Here is a 21,966-nt window from a genome sequence, read left to right as displayed (position 1 = left end):
TCTTCTTGTTCTCTCGACATTGTCTTTCACAGAGAAATTTCTAATTTTATTGAAATCCATATTATCAATGATTTCTTATATAGATGATGCTTTTGGTGGTGTATCTAAAAAGGCACCAATACCATAGTCAAGGTCATCTAGGTTTTCTCCTATGTTATCTTATAGGAGTTTCACAGTTTTTCTCTTTACATTTAGGTCTGTGATTCATTTTGAGTAAATTTTTGTGAAGGGATGTAAGGTCTGTGTCCAGACTAACATTTTTGCTTGTGGAGGTCCATTTGTTCTAGCTCCATTTGTTGAAAAGACTATTTAATTTTTTTTTTTTTTTAATTTTAGAGAGAGACAGAGAGTGAAAGCAGGAGAGAGGGGCAGGGGGAGAGATCCCAAGCAGGCTCCAGGCTCAGCACAGAGCCTGACGAGGGACCCAATCCCAGTATCCCAGGATCATGACTTGAGCTGAAATCAAGAGTCGGGTGCTAAACCAACTGAGCCACCCAGGCACTGAAAAGAGTATTTTTGCTCCATTGTATTACTTTTGCTCCTTTGTCCAGATCAGTTGACCATATCAATATGGGTCTATATTGGGGCTCTCTATTTTGTTCTAATGATCTGTCTATTCTTTTGCCAATATCATGCTATCTTGATTACTACAGCTTTATATTAAGTCTTAAAGTCAGATAGTATCAGTCTTCCAACTATGTTCTCCTTCAATAATATCTTGGCTATTCTGGGTCTTTTGCTTTTTGACATACACTTTATTTTTTTTATTTATTTTTGAGACAGAGAGAGACAGAGCGAGCAGGAGAGAGTCAGACACAGAATCCAAAGGAGGGCTCCAGGCTCTGAGCTAGCTGTCAGCACAGAGCCCGATGCAGGGCTCAAAACCACAAACCGTGAGATCATGACCTGAGCTGAAGTCGGATGCTTAACAGACTGAGACACCCAGGTGCCCCTGATACACACTTTAGAATCTGTTAACATTCACAAAATAACTTACTGGGATTTTGATTGGGATTGCACCAAATCTATAAATCAAGTTGGGAAGAATTGGCATCTTGGCAATATTGAGTTTTCATCATTCACTTTTCATTCAACCAAGATCTTATTTGGCAAACAGTCTCCTTTTCACAGTCCTGTTTGAAATATTTTCCATCACTCAGTAATTATCTAGGGTACTATAAGCCCTGTGACAATGTCCCTGCTCTCAGGGAGCTTATCTTTTAGATGGGAGAGAGGCAGACAATAAACAGGGATTCAAATAAATCAGTAATTGCAAGTAAGCGTTGTAAAGAATGCATGTAATACAGAGTGACTGTTAGTCAAAGGGCTATTTAATGTCAAGAACTTCTCTGAGGAGGCAACACTTGAACTAAGACTGTCATGAGAAGAGAGAGCTAGCCATGAGGAAAAAATGTCAGACAGAGGGAACAATAAAGATGAAGACTCTTGGGGCACCTGGGTGGCTCAGGCGGTTAAGCTTCCGACTTGGGCTCAGGTCATGATCTCATGGTTCGTGGGTTCGAGCCCCACGTCGGGCTCTGTGCTGACAGCTAGCTCAGAGCCTGGAGGCTGTTTCAGATTCTGTATCTCTCTCTCTCTCAGGAATAAATAAAATATTAAATTTTTTTTTTTAAAAGATGAAGGCTCTGGAAGTAGAAATTGATAGATGTTTTGGAGCAGGGCATGGTGGCTACAGTATAGAGAACAAGGGGTAAATGAGTTTTGTTTTGTTTTTTTTTAAGTAGACGGGTCATATCTTGTAGGGTTATTTTTATTTATTTAAAAAAATTTTAACGTTTATTTTTGAGAGACACAGAGACAAGAGCGTGAGCAGGGGAAGGGCAGAGAAGGAGACAGAATCCAAATGCAGGCTCCAGACTCTGAGCTGTCAGCACAGAGCCTGACGCAGGGCTTGAACTCACAAACCGTGAGATCATGACCTGAGCTGAAGTTGGCTGCCCAACCGACTGAGCCATTTAGGTGCCCCTATTTTTAGAATTTAAGTACAAAATACACGCTTTGAGGTATATAAAGTGTACAAAGTTTAAGTGCGCAGCTTAGCGAATGCTTCCTCACCCAGACTAAGATGAAATAGCAGTCAGCAGACTTTTCTGGTAAAGTACCAGATAGAAAATAGTTGACTTTGTGGGCCTATGGCCTCTGCTGCAACTACTCAGCTCCGGTACTGTAGCAGGAAACAGCCACAGATGCCATGTAAATGAATGAATGGGTATGGTGGGATTCCGATAAACCCTTAGTTACACTGAAATTTGAATTATGTATACTTCCCATGTGTCACAAAAAAGTTTTCTTCTTTTGATTTTTCCTCAACCATTTTCAAATGTAAAAACCATTCTTAGACTTGTGACTTAGGCTTGTTAGCATTCTTAGTTTGTGGGCTGTACAAAAACAGGTGGTGGGGCACCTGGGTGGCTCGGCGTCTGACTTTGGCTCAGGCCATGACCTCGCAGTTTGTGAGTTTGAGCCCCACATTGGGCTCTGTGCTGACACCTCAGAGCCTGGAGCCTGCTTCAGATTCTGTCTCTCTCTCTCTCTCTCTCTCTGCCCCTCCCCCACTTGTGCTCAGTCTCTGTCTCTCAAAAATAAATAAACGTAAAACAAATTTTACAAAAACAGGTGCTAGACAGGACTTGCTCCTTGGGCCATAGTTTACCAACTCAAGACACACATTTCCAGTATCCCCCTTGCGACTCTTCCCAATTAAAATTCCTCTCTCTCTCTCTATGGTTATTATTTTATTTTTAGCACCATCAATTAATTTTGCCTGCTTGAACTTCATATCAATGGAATCATGTATATACTCTTGTGCCTGGCTTCTTCATAATGTCTGTTCTGTGGAGATTTTAAGTCACGACACATAATTTGGGTTTTCATTTAAGTGAACTAAGATGCCATTTGGGGATCTTAAGTGTAAGAACAATATGATCTGATTTATACATTAAGGTCGCTCCAGTTACTATGCAGGGAATGGAGAAAAGAGAAACAGGAGTGCATGTGGGAAGCTCAGGGGTAATCCAAGCAAGAGATAATGATGGCTAGCCCACGATGATAGTTATGGAAATAGAAGAGAGATTTGAGGTTTATTTTCAGTTTGAGCTCATGAATCCAATACCAGTTAATTTTGTTTTTAATCAAGTATTATAATACAAGTAATTCACACTAATAAATTTCCTGAATAATCTTTCTGAGACTGGCAGAGTGAATTTACATGTATAAACCATGTTCCTATCCTCAAAGGGTTAATAATACTTTTTGGGGTGAGGTGGACAAACTATTAATCCAGATACAATGCAATCAATCAGTACTTTATGAAACCCAGGAGGCTATGGGAGCCAGGAGTATTAAACCAGCCTAGGGGTGGTCAGATGAGATAACCTGGGGCTTGTGACTCTTGAACTGATTTTTGAAGGAAGAATAGCTGAAAAAGGATGAAAAGATTCATGGGAAGGCCAAGAGATGTGCGATCTCTTGGGAGCTCCATGTCATTCTATGATGGGATCTCAGAAAAAATGTAAGCTTGATATGAAAAAAAAAAAAAGGCTTTGAACTGTACCTAAACGGATGGACATTCATCCACTTTTTCAATCAAATTTTCTGTCTTGCATGCTTCTATACGCCTTGAAGCTTCGGCATAGGCCAGAGGTATCAAATTGGCAGCCTTCGACTGAATTGACCCTTAGATGTATTTTGGCCCCCACTTCTGTAGGGTGACCACTGGAATGGTCGTTTGAACAGTGGCTGTTCTTTCTGGACAGAGCATATGGTCTCCAGTCCCTCATATTCCTCGCCTGACCCTCTTCACTTTATTTACATGACCTTCTTTTTTAAAAAAAAATGTTGTTTTATTTATTTCTGAGAGAGAGACAGCATGAGCAGGGGAGGGTCAGAGAGGGAGGGAGACACAGAATCCAAAGCAGCCTCCAGGCTCTGAGCTAGCTGTCAGCATAGAGCCCAATGCGGGGCTTGAACCCATGAACCGTGAGATCATGACCTGAGCCTAAGTCGGACGCTTAACTGACTGAGCAACCCAGGTGCCCCTTTACATGACCTTCTAAAAATTTTTTAAATGTTTTATTTATTTCGTTTTTAAATTTTTTTAAAAAATGTTTTATTTATTTGAGAGAGAGAGAGAAAGAGAGACAGCATGAACAGGGGAGGGTCAGAGAGAGAGGGAGACACAGAATCCAAAACAGGCTCCAGGCTCTGAGCTAGCTGTCCGCACAGAGCCCTACGCGGGCTGGAACCCACCAACCGTGATATCACGACCTGAGGCAAGGTCGGACACTTAACCGACTGAGCCACCCAAGCACCCCGAGTTTTCTTTAAAACATTTTTAAAATTTAAGTATAATTAACATAGAATGTTATGTTAGTTTCAGTTGTACAGGTTTTTGAATTTTCAACCCCTGATCATTGCCTTAAGAAAAGCGGGGCTCCAAATCAGTGACACAGAGTTGATCAACTCAGAGTAAAATGGGTAAGAGCTAAACTGAGTGGATAAGAGGAGCTGGATGAGAACTTTTTTCAGGGCTTCCTAACCTGACTCCCAGGGTGGGCTTGGGATGGTATATTTTGTGTGTGCATCCTCGTGACTTAGACGGTTTGCCTATGAACTCTGGCTTTGGGTTGTCACTGGTTAATTTACGAGCCTCAATTCATTTGTAAAATGGAGCATTGTTGGGATTAAAAGAATTAGTGCACAAAGTGGTCTCAGCTGAAGGTAGCTGTTATTATTCTATTCTAGGGTGAGGGTATCTCAAAGGATTTCTTAACCTAGAAAGTTGGCCAACAAATGGCATATAGGTGCTTGGGAGCTAACGGGAAAACCAACCTTGCGCAAAACGAAGCAGCTCTCTGTAAAAGTGGACTGCTTTGGGAATCCAGAGGCCCTAGCTCTGCTACTAACTTGCTGAAAATGCCTGACATACTGCTTCAGCTCTCTGGGTGATCTATTAAAAAACGGGGGACTGGTCCGAATTGGCAGCCGCAATGCAGCTCCACTGGCACCTCATCTGGTGGAGGATAAAGACGCTGTGCCGCGGGGCAAGCGCGGAGCCTCCTAGTGCACTACATCTCCCAGCATGCTTTGCGTTTCGGACAGCGCCCTACGCTAGCACGCGAGCCTTCCCGTTCCTCCAACCTCCAGTTACTGTCTCTCGCGAGAGGACGGGCCGCGCCGGCGGTAGCGATAGAGAGCTGTGGTGGTGGTGGTGTTGGTGGTGGCGGCCGAGACGGCGGCGGCCATTTTGGTGGGGCCTCGGAAGCGGCGGCGGCGGTTCGCCGAGAGTAGCGTCTCCCATTTTTCCCACCCACCGTCCGCATCTCTGCGCCGTGAGAGGAGGCAGTGGAAGCAAGGCGGAGGCAGTAGCCGCGGGCCCCAGGGGAATTTAAAGGCCGCGAAGGCAGCGGCCAAGAGGGGGCCCTCCCCCCTCCTCAGCGGGAGGGGGGGTGGTGCGCACGCCCCCGAGGACGCAGGTAAGGAGAGGGAGACAAGATGGCGGACACTCCACAGTTCCCCCTCCCCTGACGGGTGACTGCGCGCGCATCTTTCCGCCACCGCCTCTCCTCCCACCTTCCCGGGGTGCTGCGCGCGCACCTTCGGCCGGGGCCCCGGGGCCGGTGCGCGAGGCTGTCGGCGCGCGCCCATAGAGACAGGCTGAGGGGGGCCAGGCCGGCCAGCACTGGGCCCGGGCGCATCGCCTCTCCCCTCCCGCCCGTCTGCGCACGCGTGCCTGAGCGAGCGAGCGAGCCCTGAGAGGACGGACCCAGGTGCGCTCCTGCCCGCCCACCAACCCCAAGCCCCCCCCCCAGGGGCGCGCGGGAAGAGGAAGGGGGGCGTGGGATGAGGAGTCGGGGCGCGCGCCCACCATATCCAGTCAGCAACCAGGACCTGGCGGCTCGAGCCCTCCCTTATGTCAGCCTTTCGCGGTCTGGTGTTGGGGGGCTCCCTGACGGGTAGGGATGAGACACTTCCCAGCCTGAGACCCTTGCGTGCGTGGGTTTGGGCTCTGGCGGGAGCCCCCGGGCGGTGCGCGCAGCCGGCTCTCTCCACTTCGAGTCGCGCACGCGCGGGCCCCTCCCCCAGTCTGTCGCGCACGTTGGGTGGGGTGGGAGTCTGGGAGGGGGCGGGGCTATCAGGGTTAGTGGCGACTTGGGGGCAGAGGTCAGGGGTCACGTCGGGTCAGTCTGTTGTAAGGAGTTGGGAGACAGGCGTGAAGCCGGGGGTCAAGAGTTCAAGCGTGTTGGATTCTGGTTAGTTCGGGTCCTGTGAATCTGTTGTGGAGGAAGGAGTGAATCGAAGGCTGCTCCGTGGTTGAGAAATTTCCTTAAACACGGGGAAACACTTCCGGGCCTCTGATGGGTTTACCTTGCCTGTTTCCGGGGCATGGTTCTTTGCTGAGCGGGTTGCTCACTTGTGACTTCTCTAATGTCTCCTGCTGCAGTTCCTGTGTTTGGGGAAGTGTCTTCATGGCGCAGGTATAGGAGTTATGGGGTTCTACCCTGAGGAAGGCAGTGATTCTGAATGTTCACCCCTTCCTGGGAAGGAGAGCAGGCTGCCAGGCAGCCAACGTCTTTTTGAGCTTTTGGATGTGACAGGGTTTTTTTTTTTGTTTTGCTTTGTAATTTATTCCTTTATTCAGTGGCTGTAGCCTTTTATGCTTAAGCTTTTGAAACTTCTTTTTCCTTTGCTTCCCTACAGTGCTCCTCCAGCCAGAATCTTATGTCTCTAGGGAATTCTCTTTTCGCAAACCATGATTTTGCCTTTATTTTTGTGGAACACAAGCTCTTACTACTGTTTAATTCTCTTGTTTTCAGCCTTTGATTCGGGTATGTTTAAAAGCGTCAAAAGTTATTGTAAAGAAGGCTTTGATGGATGTAGTTGGCAAATGTGGATTGGTTTCTCACTGCTGTTTTCCTTCCCTTCTGTTTGTTTCAGGCGTGATTCCCCTCAGTACGGCGGCACCGTGGAAGTACAGACTTTCACAGGGGTTGTGGTCTCAGCTCACACAGGTGAGAGTTCATATACCGTGTTTTGTGATGATGCTAATGGGAAAGAGGTTTGAGATGAGAGAAATTATAAGTCGGTATTTTTGGTTTGATGGCATTGGTGCAACAACAAAAGTGGGAGTATGGATAAAGAAGGCCTGATCACCCTAGCTCTGCCAAGGAGCACATTCTCCATTGTTTTGGCATGAGGCTACCTCAACTTAAGTCTTTCTGTTAGTTCATTACTGTGTGACCTTATGCAAGTTATTTAGGTTTCTCTGTGTACTGAATTCCTAATTTATAAAATAGGGAAAATGTTAGAATGCTTCATTTAGGTTAGGGATCTTTTTTGTATGGTTCTATCTTCAGTCTATAGAAGGAACTAAAGATTTATTAAGGTGTGAAAAGTACTTAGTTCCCAAGATAGTTGTGAGGATTATAGAATGTATCAAGTCAGTGTTTAGGAAAATATGATGTAGTGGATGCTCAAGAAATGTAGACCATAATCATTGTTCATTTATAGAGTCTCCAACGTTATTGTGGGGGTTTTGTGTGTGTGTGTGTGTGTGTGTGTGTGAGGGGTTTTTTTTTTTTTTTTTTTGGAGAGTTGCTTGCATGTACGCGTGAGTTGCAGTGGTCAGAGAGAGGGAGAAAGAGAATCTCAAGCAGGCTCCATGGTCAGCGTGGAGCTTGACGTGGGTATTGATCCCACAACCCTGGATCATGACCTGAGCTGCAATCAAGAGTTGGAGACTCAGGACGCCTGGGTGGCCCAGTTGGTTAAGCATCGGACTCTTTGATTTCAGTTCAGGTCATGATCTCATCGTTGGTGAGATTGAGCCCCATGTTGGGGTCTGTGCTGATAGCACAGAGCCTGCTTGGGATTCTCTCTCCTTCTTTCTGTGCCCCTCCTCTGCAAATAAGTAAACTTAAAAAGTTAAAAAAAAAAAAAGTTTGATACTCAACCAACTGAGCCACTCAGGCACCCCTATTCTTTTTTTCTATTTCCTTCAAAGATTCATTCATCTTTTAAAATCCTGTTTCTACTCTTCTAACCCTCTCTAAGGTGCTCCAGAGGCCGGTGGACCTGAGCGGAGGCTGGGACGCCCTAGTGGGCCCCGGGCCCTGGAAGGCGGGTCCCGGTGGCCGGTGGCCCAGAATGAGGCCAGCTCCCAGCATGCCCTGCAGCCGGACGCCAGCCCCTCGGCCAGCAGCAGTGGTGATAACGACCCAGTCATTCTTCAGGCGTCCAAAGAGGAGCCTGGGAGTGGGACCATGCAGAGCAGCCCCTCCCCTGCTCACCCTCAGCTCCCAGTCCTGCAGACACAGGTTTGAAAGTGGGAAGGGTTACTTCTCTGCTTCTGCTTTGTGGGCTATTGGCTCAGATGTAGAAGAAATATGGCAAGTTTTAGTCACATTTCCATGATCCTTACTGTCTGTGTTTGGAAAATTTTTGGTGGTCAGCTTGACCACCAAGCCTGTTAGATATATTCTACTTGACAGTAGTGTAATGTTGATCTTTAAGAGTGTGGAAACCTGAAAAGGGTTGAATTAGGCTAGGTTAGAAATGGAGGTTGAGACAACATGCTCCTAAGATTGTGAGCTTTGAGAGTAGATCAGTTTTTTGGAGTTGGAGCAACATAAGTTATAGATGGTGTGTGGTACTCATTCTTTTCTCAGACCAAGGAAGTCCAGGAATAGAAGAAACATGGATTTTGAGAGCAGACATACCTAGGTTTACGTAGAGTGGCTTTTGATGGGTATGGATTTGATACTTGGAATTTTCCTAGTAGCTGGGAAATTTTGTGGCATACAGTTTGTCGTTTAACTGAGGTAGGAATTTCAGTGGCACATATGCTGGAGTGACTAATATGCTGGAGTGACTTTTAGGAGTTTCCTCACTATCACCATTTAAGTGAGACTTTGTTCTCTACTTATTATGTTTGTGCAGTACCTTGTGAAGTAATAGGTGGGTGTTTGAGAACAGTGACCAACCTCCCTCCCCTCTCCTTCCCAGCTTCCTGGTAAAGGAAACTCCCAAGATTGATGAAGAACCTAAAGAGGTTTAGGTGTTCTTTGTATTTGTTTTATAAATGTTTATTCATTTTTGAGAGAGAGAGCATGAGCAGTGGAGGGGCAGAGAGAGAGGGAGACAGGATCTGGAGTGGGCTCTGTGCTGACAGCAGCAAGCCTGATGCAGGGCTCGAACTCAGTGTGAGATTACGACCTGAGCTAACCAGGTTGGACGCTCAACCGACTGAGCTAACCAGGAGCCCCTGTTGTTGCTTTTTGAATACAGTGGTTTACTCAAATTTATTTTAATACGTGAATCTGCCATACTTGATATGTAAAGGAGGGAAGAATAGGGAGTTGTTTATGTGAGTCAAATCATTGAGGATATGAAATGATCATTAGGATTTGAAGTTATATGCTATACTATTCTTGAATTTGGGAACTGTACATGTCAGGCTCTAACTCCTCTCGCATGCCAAGTATCTGTGAACTTGGCTCTGTTATCTTTAACATCTTATTCAAAGATTGTTCCAAATGTTTGTGTTTATTAAAAGTGAGGTTGATAATTTGTAGTTTTTTTCTTGTGAAGATAGAGTGATAGAGTGAAATAATATGCTTAGAACTTCTGGTACAGTGCTAAGCGTTCATTTGTCTGTTTTTCTAGATGGTGTCGGACGGCATGACAGGCAGCAATCCTGTGTCCCCTGCCTCATCCAGTTCCCCAGCCTCTAGTGGGGCAGGCGGCATCTCTCCCCAGCATATAGCTCAAGATTCCTCTCTGGATGGACCTCCAGGGCCCCCAGATGGTGCCACGGTGCCATTGGAGGGACTCAGCTTACCTCAGGCTGCTGACCTTGCTAACAAGGGCCCAAAGTGGGAGAAGAGCCATGCTGAAATTGCAGAGCAGGCCAAGCATGTATGTATTGGAAATGCCTATGAAGGTTCTTGGGAGTCTTCCTTCTTTAACTCCTATGTCCCATGGGCCCTTTACATTTCTTTCCTTGTGGATTTAGAGTATAAGCTCTGCCTTAACTTACATGATCTTGAGCAGGTTGTTTGATCTGAGCCTAATTTTCTTTTTTGTAAAGTAGACACGGTGTAATAATCTCATAGACTGTTGTGAGGTCTACATTAAAGGGGAAAGTAGACATAAAAGTGTTACGTAAACTATAAAGCTCTTAAGATTTGCTGGTTTCTGCTTCCCATTTCTGTCCTCTAGCTTATACTTACCCAGTGATAAGCATGATCTCTGGACCATCAGCATCACTTGGGAAATTAGAAATGCGGGTTTCTTGGTACCCCTCTTCTACCTATCCATTTAAAGCTCAGTGGGTAGGGTCCAGCAATCTGTAACACTCTGGATGATTTTGATGCATGCTTAAATTTGAGAGCCATTGGTCCAGTACCCAGGCCTGTCTTGATGTTTCCTTCATTGTCAGGCCATTTAGTTCCTGTTTCATTTCTGGCTGTAATTTCCTCTGATTTAGTTTTTGTCTGGAGAGGACAAGCATAATAAAGGCAATTGTCTTGAGTTTTTAAGTCATCTCTGTTAAATAAAAAATGTTTCAAGTGCTTTCAGTTTTTTGCTTAGGAAACTTAACCATGATAGAAAGTGTTGATTTTTTTGTGTAAGAACTGTTGTTAATTTTTTGTGTATAAGTTTTTAGTATTTTCACAAAAAGGTGTACATATTTATATTATAATTTAAAAGTGTTTTCCAAAAACAAACAAGATTGTGTATGTTGGGCTTTACAATCTATTTGTAAGCAGGAACACTCTTTGGCAAATGGAATTGTACAGTGATGCAGATCCTTTCTATATAGTCTGTAAGGAAGTCTTTATACTCCCTGCTTCTCTGGAGGCTCCCCTTGGATTTTGTTTTTCTAAATCTTTCCTATATTCAAAAGAAATTTTTTTTATGTTTAGGTTTTTTTGTTTTTTAATTTTTACATTTATTTTTGAGAGACGGAGACAGGTTACAAGTTGGGGAGGGGCAGAGAGAGAAGGAGGCACGGAATCCAAAGCAGGCTCCAGGCTCCGAGCTGTCAGCACAGAGCCCGATGCGGGGCTTGAACTCCCAAACTATGAAATTATGACCTGAGTCGAAGTCGGACGCCCAACCGATTGAGCCACCCAAGTGCCCCCGTTTAGCTTTATTTTTGAGAGAGAGAGAAACAGCACAAGCAGGGCAGGGGCAGAGAGAGAGGGAGACAAAATCAGAAGCGGGTTCAGGTTCCCAGCTGTCAGCACAGAGCCTGATGAAGGGCTCAACGGAACCGCGAGATCATGACCTGAGCCGAAGTCAGACACTTAACCAGCTGATTAACCTAGGCGCCCTGTGTCTTTCCTATAATCGTGGGGCATGGAGATTGAGTGAAATAATGGAATGAAATTTAGTGTCTAAAGTCATTAGATGTATTTTGAATTCCCAGCTTTTATCACTTCCTGGTTGTGTGATCTGAAGTAAATTGCTTAATTTCCCTGATCTTTTTTCTTTTTTTTTTTTTATAACTCACCTGTGAAGATTGTAATACCTACTTGCAGTATTGGTATGTGGACTTAAGACAGACATAAACACTCGGTTCAGATAGTGCCTATACATAATCAGTGCCCAGGAACTCAGCTGTGTTCCTGAGGTGGACTTTATGTCCAGTAACTTGACCTAACTCTTCCTCATTAGGAGGCTGAGATTGAGACTCGGATTGCTGAGCTGCGGAAGGAGGGTTTCTGGTCACTGAAGAGGCTGCCTAAAGTGCCGGAGCCTCCCCGCCCCAAAGGCCACTGGGACTATCTATGTGAGGAGATGCAATGGCTCTCTGCTGACTTTGCTCAGGAGCGTCGTTGGAAACGGGGTGTGGCCCGTAAGGTATGTCCTCAACTGAGCTTACCTTCCATATTTTTTTTCTAGGTTTCGTTTTCCTTTATATGAAGATTGTTGGAAGGGAACCTAACAGAACAGTGTAGGGTGCTTATTATTGTCTATAGTCTCAAGAGGGAAGCTCTGACTTCTCGAATGTCTTGCACTTGATTATTTTTTTGTTCTTGACAACAAGGAGCGGATAGGAGACTGGCCTTGGAGTTTTCACTCTGGTTCTTCATTCCCACAGGTTGTGCGCATGGTTATCCGGCACCACGAGGAGCAGCGGCAGAAAGAAGAGCGGGCTCGGAGGGAAGAGCAAGCCAAGCTACGCCGAATTGCCTCCACCATGGCCAAGGACGTCAGGCAGTTCTGGAGCAATGTGGAGAAGGTAGGCAGCAGGGATTGGGAAAGGGAAATGTCTTAGGTGTGTTAGGTGGGTAGCATGGTACCAGGAATGATTGAAACTTCTCCTTGGGAGAGTGATTATTCTAATTTCAAGCAACTCTAATGAGTTTTCTGTTTTGTATTGGATCTCTCCAGAGTTGAATGCCAAGAAAGACAGTGGAAAAATATGGCCCTGCCTTTGGGGAATGTTAATAGGACTTCTTGATCCCTCTAGGCCATCTGTCCTTTGCAGGACATTCAGCATGCTTTTTCTAAACCTCTCAGTGCCATTTACCTGCTTAAATATTTACATCAAAGTTCTCATTAATCAAATTGTTCTCATATATTAAGTTCTGTCTTTTCTCAAGTGCTACTGGGTTTCTTTCTGTATTTTACTTTTGTCTCCTGCCAGTTCCTTTCCTTCTCTTTTCCACTTCAATTGTTCTTTTGTTTTGCACATTGCTGGTAATTTACCTATGCTCTTTTTGCTGCCAAGCAATGACTTTCTTTTCATTTCCACTTAGGGAACACCTACTTAGTCTTTAAGATTCAGCTCCAGATACATTTGTAAATCTTTCCCTGCTGCCTGAAGTTAAATTGGTTCTTCTCTTTCCTGTGCTCTCTTTGTGCTTCATTAGAAGGACCTTTAAGGTCATTTAGCTCTTCCCTCCGGGAAAGCCAGCTCAGGGCCTAGCATATAGAAGCCTTCCTTAAGTGTTGGTTAAAGGAGTATATGAATATTATTTTAGTGACCCATCCATTTGTGCTGTGGCAGGTGGTGCAATTCAAGCAACAGTCCCGGTTGGAGGAAAAGCGTAAAAAAGCTCTGGATCTACACCTGGATTTCATTGTGGGGCAAACTGAAAAATACTCAGACCTTTTGTCTCAGAGCCTCAACCAGCCACTAGCATCCAGCAAAGCTGGCTCTTCCCCTTGCCTTGGCTCTTCCTCAGCTGCCTCTAGTCCTCCACCCCCGGTTTCCAGGCTGGATGATGAAGGTGTGTGTCCTCTTTGGCTCTGTTACTCTTCCTCATGTACCCTTTCCAGAGCTGAAAACCCACCCTGTGGCTTGCAGGGCCCCGTGGACTTTGTGACCTTGTTCTCCTGCTATAGATGGGGACTTCCAGCCCCAGGAGGAGGAGGAAGAGGATGATGAGGAGACGATTGAGGTTGAAGAACAACAGGAAGGCAATGATGCAGAGACCCAGAGGCGTGAGATTGAGCTGCTTCGACGTGAGGGAGAATTGCCATTGGAAGAGCTGCTCCGTTCCCTTCCCCCTCAGCTGCTAGGAGGGCCTTCCAGCCCCTCGAGAACCCCCTCATCTCGTGACAGTGACACTCGAGATGGGCCTGAAGAAGGTGGTGAAGAAGAAGAGCCCTCTGAAGTGTTGAAGGTATAGGGAGAATGGGTAGAGGAAGGGCTCACCGTGGGAGCAGAGGTAGAGGTTCAAGGACTGAGTTCTGGTCTGTGAGATCATTTGTGATTTTCAGGAGTCCTCCCTGGTTAAGGGCAGTTGGCTCTCATTTGGGGATCGACGGAGGATTCTGGGTTTGGGGCAAGTTGTATTCAGAGATGGACATTTTCTGATGCCGTAGTGGAAGAGTATGCTGTACTCTAATTGCCTTATGGTCTTGAAACGATAACTGTGGTTCTTGCCACTTCTGTGAAATGGTCCTAATACTCCCTATTGGTTTGTAGGTTTGAACCTGGGATGATAATCTTGAAGTCTTTTCTGGACCTAAGCTCTCTCTTTCGCCATATGTGTGAGCGAAATGGGATGGTGTTGGGGACCTGTGTTTCTTATTTAGCACTTTCACAGGTCCTCCCCCAGGCAGTGGGGCCAGGATTTGGTAGCTGGTGCTGAAAGAAAACCGTTGATTGCATCCTTGCCCTGGGGCCTGTGCCAGTGGCAGCTGTCACTCAGTGGGACAGAGAGACTGCTCTCTGACATCATATTCAACATTGTACCTTTCTCCTGCTCCTCTAACTTTAGGTCTTCTCCCTTTACATCTTTTGCCATACAGATAAAGCCCCCACCCTCTGTCACACAGCGCAAGAAACAGCCCTGGCATCCAGATGAGGACGATGAAGAGTTTACTGCCAATGAGGATGAAGGTCAGGCTTGTTCTCTTTATCCTGTTGCCCTTTACTCTTTGAATTGTCTGGGCCTAACATTTCATGCTTTCTCTTCCTCTTCCACTTGGATTGTGTTCTATGATTATATTGCCATTGATTATATTGCCATTGATTTTGCTTCATTCTCTTTCCTAGCGGAAGATGAAGAGGATACTATAGCAGCTGAGGAGCAGTTGGAAGGGGAGGTGGATCATGCCATGGAGCTGAGCGAGTTGGCTCGAGAAGGTGACATTAAGCAGAAATTTACTGAACATCCACTTGGTGTCTCCTCTGTGCAGAGTGCCAGGGATAAAGAGATGAATAAGACACTCTTTATCCCCTTTGGAAGAACTCCAGGTCTAATGACAAAGACAGATGTAAACAAATAATTATAAATAGAATTTGAGGACTGGTTGTGATGGAAGTTTGAACAAAGTGATATGACAGCTTAGTGGGACTAATGTAAGAAGCTTTTTGGCTTGAACTTTAGAGAGAGGTTTAGTTTGATACTGTCCTTCGTAGCGGGAGGCAGCATCATCCATAGTTCCAGAGTAGCTGGTGCTGAAAGCAAACTCTTTTGCCTCCCTTCAGACCTGGGCCTAGTAGTGTGTTTAGAAACTTAGATAAAATGAACTCGTCCTACTCAGACCTCCCTTTCTCTTTTGTGCCCTTTCCCTTGAAGCTCCCAAAGCTTATCCTTCGTTTCTTCTCCAGGTGAGCTGTCTATGGAGGAGTTACTGCAGCAGTATGCAGGAGCCTATGCTTCTGATGCCTCGGCCCAAGGCTCTGGGAGTAGTGAAGAAGAAGAAGATGAAGATGAGGTTGAGGCTGACAGCTCTGACTGTGAACCAGAGGGGGCCACAGAAGCTGAAGAGGCTCCTCAAGAGGATAGTAGCAGTCAATCAGGTGGGTGTATGGTCTTGGGCACACTGGAGGGGAGACACTGGAGGAGTAGGTATGGTGAGCACTAAGCCTTTGTTTTGTGCTTTAGAATCTGCTGAGGAGCAGAGCGAGGAAGAGGAAGATGAGCATTCAGAAGAGGAAGAAACAAGCGGGAGTTCAGAATCAGAGGAATCTGATTCTGAGGAGTCTGAGGAGTCTCGATCACAGAGCCAAGCAGATGAGGAAGAGGAGGAAGATGATGACTTTGGGGTGGAGTACTTGCTTGCCCGGGATGAAGAGCAGAGTGAGGCAGATGGGGGCAGTGGACCTCCCACCCCAGGGCCTGCCACTACTCTAGGCCCTAAGAAAGAAATTACTGACATCGCTGCAGCAGCTGAAAGTCTGCAGCCCAAGGGTTATACCTTGGCCACCACCCAGGTATTCCCAGGCCCCAGCTTCTGTTTTCTCCTATCTTGACTTTGTTTCTCAGCAACTGATGCCTCATTGCTACCCTGAATCTCTTTCCTCCCTACCAGGTGAAGACACCCATTCCTTTGCTCCTGCGGGGCCAGCTCCGGGAGTACCAACACATTGGGCTGGACTGGCTGGTTACTATGTATGAGAAGAAGCTTAATGGTATTCTTGCTGATGAGATGGGGCTAGGCAAGACAATCCAGACCATCTCCTTGCTGGCCCACTTGGCCTGTGAAAAAGGTAACAAGGCAGGGCCTTTTGTCTTGCGCTCCTTGGCCAGCTCCCTGCAAAGTTTGTTTAATGGTGACTCTAGCTGCAGGATGGTCAAATTCTCACTGTTTTTGCTGTTGTCTTAGTAGCTTCATTGACTCTGGTTAGTAACTGTGAAGATGTTAGTGTAAGTGCTAGGATTCTTAGGAAGGACCATCACGACAGAATGGTCAGGGTTATACCTCAGGAACCAGAACAGAATCCCAAAGTTTGGGGCACCTGGGTATGGCTCAGTCAGTTTGAGTGTCCGACTTTGGCGCAGGTCATGGTCTCATGGTTCGTGAGTTCTGCTCCGTGTCAGGCTTTTGCTGACAGCTCAGAGCCTAGAGCCTACTTCGGAATGTGTGTCTCCCTCTCTCTCTCTGCTCCTCCCCCATTCACGCTTTGTCTTTCTCTCAAGAATAAACATTAAAAAAAAAAGAACCCCAAAGTATATATTTCCTTATCATCTTTTTTCCTTAGAATCTTTCTAAGTTAATTTTGTTTTTTTTAAATGGAGGTATAATTGACATACAACATTATGTTTCAGGTTCACAGCATAACGTTCCAATGTTAGGGTGCATTGTGAAATGACTAGTACAGGAAATCTAGTTAACATCCACCACGACAAACAATTAGAAAAACAATTTTTTTTGTGTGTGATGAGAACTTTTAAGATATCTCTTAGCAACTTTTAAATATGCAACTCACTATTATTAACTCTAGTCACCATGCTGTACATCTCTTATTCTTTTGCTAAACAGGTAACTGGGGTCCCCATTTGATCATTGTCCCCACCAGTGTGATGCTGAACTGGGAGATGGAGCTGAAACGGTGGTGCCCCAGCTTTAAAATCCTCACTTATTATGGAGCCCAGAAAGAGAGGAAGCTCAAGCGGCAGGTTTGCTCCTCCATGTGATCACTCCCCTTCCCCCCATTGATGGCTCTTTTACTCTTAGGCCCTTTTCTCAGAGGAGCTCTTTTCCCTACCCTTTCTGTTGTTCCCTTCTGCTCCTGGGACTTTTTCTTTTCTCTTAGCCTGATTTATGTCCTTTGAGGACTTTACCATATCTTCCTTTTCTCCTTTCTTTTCTTTTCACCACATTATCTGTTACTTTCTCTTAATACCTCACAGGGCTGGACCAAGCCCAATGCCTTCCATGTGTGTATCACATCTTACAAGCTGGTGCTGCAGGACCACCAGGCCTTCCGCCGCAAGAACTGGCGCTATCTCATTCTGGATGAGGCTCAGAACATCAAGAACTTCAAGTCACAGCGCTGGCAGTCACTGCTCAACTTCAACAGGTAGAGATAGCAATGGGGGTTTGTAGGAGGTGAAGGGTGGGATGCTTGGAAGGTTGGGACCTTGCTGACCAATCTAATTTCCTCTGTTTCTTTGCAGCCAGAGACGCCTTCTCCTCACAGGAACTCCCTTGCAGAACAGCCTCATGGAACTGTGGTCCTTGATGCACTTTTTGATGCCCCATGTCTTCCAGTCTCATCGCGAGTTTAAAGAATGGTTCTCTAACCCCCTGACTGGCATGATTGAGGGCAGCCAAGAGTACAATGAAGGTCTGGTCAAACGCCTCCACAAGGTAGGGCCTGTAACAGTTTGTCAGGGGTATTGGGAATGACGAACTAAGGGCAATACCTAGAAAACCTTTATGGAGAGGAAGGCAGTGCTGGGCTAAATTCACTGTTGTCCAAGTAACGGTGTTCTAGTGACTAACCCATTGCCAAATTGAGTGACCTCATCTTAGTCATCATTTTACTCATTTTTTCCTAATTGTGAGGTTTCTGTCTTTATTCTCTGAGTAGAATGACACTACTGATCAGTCCTTGCTTAGATTTTTTTTCTTACTGGGCTTTCATCAACTTTTGTTGGGCTCTCTTTATCTCTTTTTTTCTTTGGCTCCTCTTCCTTTGCCCATCTTTTAAGTAACATCTCTCAGTATTCTCATCTTTACGTTTTTTTCCTCAGTTGACACATTTTAAGACTTAAAGATTCTGCAATTTTTATTTTTATTTTCATGACTCTTTAGACCAGTCAACCTATATTTAAATTTCTGACTTGATACCTTTAATTGAAAGTTTCTTTTGAACTCATTCTGTTTTAAGCCAAACATCTCAAGCCATCTTTAACTATATCTCTTCCCTTCATTTTATTCCTATTTTTCATTTCTTCCATAGCAATTTAAAAACTATGTCTTGGGGTTCCTGGGCGGCTCAGTTGGTTGAGTGTCTGACTTCGGCTCAGGTCATGATTTCATGATTCATGGGTTGGAGCCTCGCATTGGGCTTCATGCTGGTGATGCGGAGCCTCTTCTCTCTCTCTCCCTCTCTCCCTCTCTCCCTCTCTCCGCTCCTGTTCCACATTCCCTCTCTTGAAAATAAATAAAATGAACTTTAAAAACATTTTTTAATGAATAAAAATAAGCTAAAATAAAGACTATGTTTTATCAGATTTTTACCCCTTGGGATTTTCAGATCTGCCTTTTGTTTTCTGTGGTGGTGTCATTGCCAGTTTTTCTTTTAGCTTCTCTCCTGGGTTTACTTTCATAATATAGATTTACAGTTACTCCTTCAAATGTAATTTGAGTCATCAAAGAGAGTTAGTCACTCTGCCCTCATTGTTTTTGTAATAATTTCTTAAGGTTGGTATCATCATCATTATGTTTATCTCCTTCAATAGATAGTAAAGTCCTGGGAAGAGGGTTTACATTTGACTCATCTTTGTGTGATTGGTTCCTGGCATGCTTCATGGCTTCATGAGTGTTTACTGAAGGGTGAAGCCAGTGCTCTGCTGGTCATCAGGCCAGGACCCAGCTAGAGGGCCTAGGCTTGGGCTCAGTGCCCATTTTTCTCCTGTCAGCCTTCTGCTTATTTGCTTCTAGGTTTTGCGGCCTTTTTTGCTGCGCCGAGTTAAGGTGGATGTTGAGAAGCAGATGCCTAAAAAATATGAGCATGTTATCCGCTGCCGGCTCTCCAAGCGCCAACGATGTCTCTATGACGACTTCATGGCACAGACCACGTAAGGGAGGACAGAGGGTGGACCCTGTGACCCTGTGTTAGAGTAGATGTGACTGTCAGGATGCTCCATGTATTTTTTCCTCTCTCCCAGAACTAAGGAGACGCTAGCCACAGGCCATTTCATGAGTGTCATCAACATTTTGATGCAGTTGCGAAAAGTCTGCAATCATCCAAACCTGTTTGACCCTCGACCTGTTACCTCCCCATTCATCACCCCTGGAATCTGCTTTAGCACCGCCTCTCTGGTGCTAAGGGCCACTGATGTCCACCCGCTCCAGGTAAGTAGTTGCTCCCAAGATTATTGGCAATACTCCGACCCTGCATCTTTTTCTTAAGGCTGCAGTCCGACATTTTGCATCCTTACCTCCCTGTAATCTCAGCACTTTTCACTTAGTTTCATTGTGTTCTAGCTGTGTGATTTTTGGCAAGCTAATTATTAATTTCTAACCCTAAGTTTGCTTGCCCTTGAAAGTATTGAGTATAAGGCCTATTATCTTTGGTATGTTTGTGAGAATTGTGTTAATATTTTTGAAAGTGCATTGTGTGTTAGTAATACTTAAAACATTATTTTGTTTTCCTGTTCCTTTCCTTCTTTTTGGTCACATTACCCCCCGCCCCCAGTGTTTGGTTTTCTTATAAAATACACAACAGAATTTATCATCTTAACCATTTTTAAGCATATGGTTATTTTAATTTCTTGAGGAACTTCCATAGTGTTTTCTGTAGTGCGTTCTTCATTTCACATTCCTATCAGCAGTGCACAAAGATTCTAATTAATCCAAATCATTGCCAGCACCTGTAATTTTGTTTCATCATAATAGCTATCTTTTTAACGGGTTTGAGGTGGTGGTACCTCATTGTGGTTTTTATTTGTATTTCTCTAATGATTACTGATGTTGAGCATCTTCTCATATGCTTACCGTATATTTCTTTTGGAGAAATATCTATTCAAGATAATTGCCAATTTTTTAATTGGATAATTTTTAAACTAAGTTGAGTTATAGGAGTTCTTTATATGTTTTGGATATTAACCCTTATTAGGTACATGATTTGCAAATACTTTGTCCCATTCTATGGCTCGTTTTTCACTCTGTTGATAGTATCCTTTGATGCAGTTGAATTTATAAGTTTTTTGTTGTTGTTGCTGCTGCCTGTGCTGTTGGTGTCATAGCTAAGAAATCATTGCATATTGGTCCCTTTGACACCGTGCTTTTGTATTCCTTCTTGTACCAGCGGATAGACATGGGTCGGTTTGATCTTATTGGCCTGGAGGGTCGTGTCTCTAGATATGAGGCTGACACATTTCTACCCCGGCACCGCCTCTCCCGCCGGGTACTGCTAGAGGTGGCTACTGCTCCTGACCCCCCACCCCGGCCCAAACCAGTCAAGATGAAGGTCAACAGGTACCAGGGCTGAGGGATAAAGGGATGGGTTCCTAGAAAAAGTGGCTAAAGCTGGCTGGGGGCAGAAATTGGGATGGAAAGGAGAGAGTTGGAGGCTAGGCTGGACTGTTTATATGGGATGGATGCAAAATACTGTGAACGATTTGGGGGAAGAGAATAACTACAGGAGGGTCCTGGGAGGGGCCCTCGTGTTTGTCACTGATCTTTCCCCCTTTCTCTGCTTGGTGCTTTTCAGTTTTCTCAAATTTCTTTCTCCTTTGTGTCCTTTCCCTTTACCTCTTTTGCTTTTGTTATCTTGGCCTATATTTCTGCCTCATCTTTCTTAATTCCTTTCTTTTTCTATACCTTATTCTTTTTCCCTCGCTACCCATTCTCTTACTTTTGTCCTCATAGGATGCTGCAGCCAGTGCCCAAGCAAGAAGGCCGGACAGTGGTGGTGGTGAACAGCCCACGGACCCCCCTGGGCCCTGTCCCGGTCCGACCCCCTCCAGGCCCTGAGCTCTCCACCCAACCCACCCCTGGCCCAACCCCCCCAGTGCTGCCAGCACCACTGATGGTGTCAGCCTCACCTGTTGGGCCCCCACTTATTCCGACATCGCGGCCTCCTGGCCCTGTTCTGTTGCCCCCACTGCAGCCAAATAGTGGGCCTCTGCCCCAGGGTGAGTTACAGGGGGCCAAGATGCTGGGGGATACCTCATGTAGGTTATTGAAATTGGGGAAGAAGTAATGAAATTGGACTGTTGAGGAAGCTGGGTTGGAGACGGGTGTGGTGTTTGATGGGTTGGCAGCATGTAAGGAGGCTTCTGGGAGCAGGCTAAGGCTCTAGGCGGGGTATATCTGACAGGTGTTTGTTTTTTGTCTGCAGTGTTGCCATCCCCCCTGGGGGTCCTGAGTGGGACCTCAAGGCCTCCTACACCAACCCTGTCCCTGAAGCCAGCCCCACCTGCTCCTGTTCGCCTAAGCCCTGCCCCACCTCCAGGCTCATCCAGCCTGTTGAAGCCTCTGACAGTGCCACCGGGCTACACTTTCCCTTCTGCTGCCACCACCACCTCTACCGCCACAGCCGCTGCTCCCACAACGGCAGTGCCGACGACTACTCCTGCGCCACAGCGCCTCATCCTGTCTCCTGATATGCAGGCTCGCCTGCCCTGTAAGTTTTCAGGGGTCTGTGAGTGAAAGACTTGAGGAAGGTTTATGTGCCACAGGAGTGGAGAAAAGCTGGGAAATGTGGAAGCAGAAAATTCTAGGTAGCAAACATAAAACATTTTGCCATACACTGGAAATTCGTAATCAAGTAAGAACTGTCAGGGAGTCCTGAGGCTGGTGAGGGAGATGACGCAAAGATGAATAAATTGTGATAAACCTAGCAGTAGAAAGTTATTTGGAGTAAAAGGGCAGCATGGAGTTTGGAGTGGTGATTAGCTTAGTATGGTGGCAGACCATTAGAGGATGTAAAGGAGATTGCTACGCAAACAAGCAAGATTGGAAGGAGTAGCACATCAAAGGCTGAGTGTATTGGAATCTGGTAAATTGAGGGGGAGGATTAGA

At 45.5% G+C, this 21,966-nt stretch overlaps 1 protein-coding gene and 1 non-coding gene across 7 annotated transcripts in view; both read left to right on the top strand.

Annotated features, from left to right (window-relative positions):
- Positions 1-5,221: 5,221 nt before the first annotated feature.
- The window catches only part of SRCAP (Snf2 related CREBBP activator protein), a 35,296-nt gene continuing 18,551 nt past the window's right edge, over positions 5,222-21,966 (top strand). For 4 of the 6 annotated variants that reach the window (XM_077760346.1, XM_077760347.1, XM_077760345.1 and 1 more), the window contains exons 1-21: positions 5,222-5,495; positions 6,958-7,031; positions 8,074-8,336; positions 9,685-9,936; positions 11,701-11,886; positions 12,128-12,268; positions 13,040-13,262; positions 13,378-13,658; positions 14,290-14,380; positions 14,537-14,626; positions 15,095-15,286; positions 15,372-15,700; positions 15,799-15,976; positions 16,750-16,886; positions 17,121-17,290; positions 17,388-17,580; positions 18,880-19,016; positions 19,107-19,293; positions 20,249-20,418; positions 20,812-21,077; positions 21,284-21,568. In XM_077760346.1, coding sequence (XP_077616472.1) covers positions 8,283-8,336; positions 9,685-9,936; positions 11,701-11,886; positions 12,128-12,268; positions 13,040-13,262; positions 13,378-13,658; positions 14,290-14,380; positions 14,537-14,626; positions 15,095-15,286; positions 15,372-15,700; positions 15,799-15,976; positions 16,750-16,886; positions 17,121-17,290; positions 17,388-17,580; positions 18,880-19,016; positions 19,107-19,293; positions 20,249-20,418; positions 20,812-21,077; positions 21,284-21,568 — 3,562 coding nt within the window. In that variant the 5' untranslated portion in view covers positions 5,222-5,495; positions 6,958-7,031; positions 8,074-8,282. Of the gene's footprint in view, positions 5,496-5,687; positions 5,790-5,958; positions 5,976-6,957; positions 7,032-8,073; positions 8,337-9,684; positions 9,937-11,700; positions 11,887-12,127; positions 12,269-13,039; positions 13,263-13,377; positions 13,659-14,289; positions 14,381-14,536; positions 14,627-15,094; positions 15,287-15,371; positions 15,701-15,798; positions 15,977-16,749; positions 16,887-17,120; positions 17,291-17,387; positions 17,581-18,879; positions 19,017-19,106; positions 19,294-20,248; positions 20,419-20,811; positions 21,078-21,283; positions 21,569-21,966 lie in introns of those variants that run through there. The other 2 variants (XM_077760343.1, XM_077760344.1) reach the window with 2 other exon arrangements.
- LOC144228665 (small nucleolar RNA SNORA30/SNORA37 family) lies at positions 14,070-14,199 on the top strand. The gene has a single exon (XR_013334244.1). It is a non-coding gene; the product is annotated as a small nucleolar RNA SNORA30/SNORA37 family (small nucleolar RNA).

This window comes from Crocuta crocuta, unplaced genomic scaffold, assembly GCF_008692635.1.
Source record: "Crocuta crocuta isolate KB4526 unplaced genomic scaffold, BGI_CrCroc_1.0 scaffold73, whole genome shotgun sequence".
In the NCBI taxonomy this organism is placed as follows: domain Eukaryota; kingdom Metazoa; phylum Chordata; class Mammalia; order Carnivora; family Hyaenidae; genus Crocuta; species Crocuta crocuta.
The sequence above is the reverse complement of the archived record's forward strand: the minus strand, read 5'-3'. Positions and strand labels throughout refer to the sequence as shown.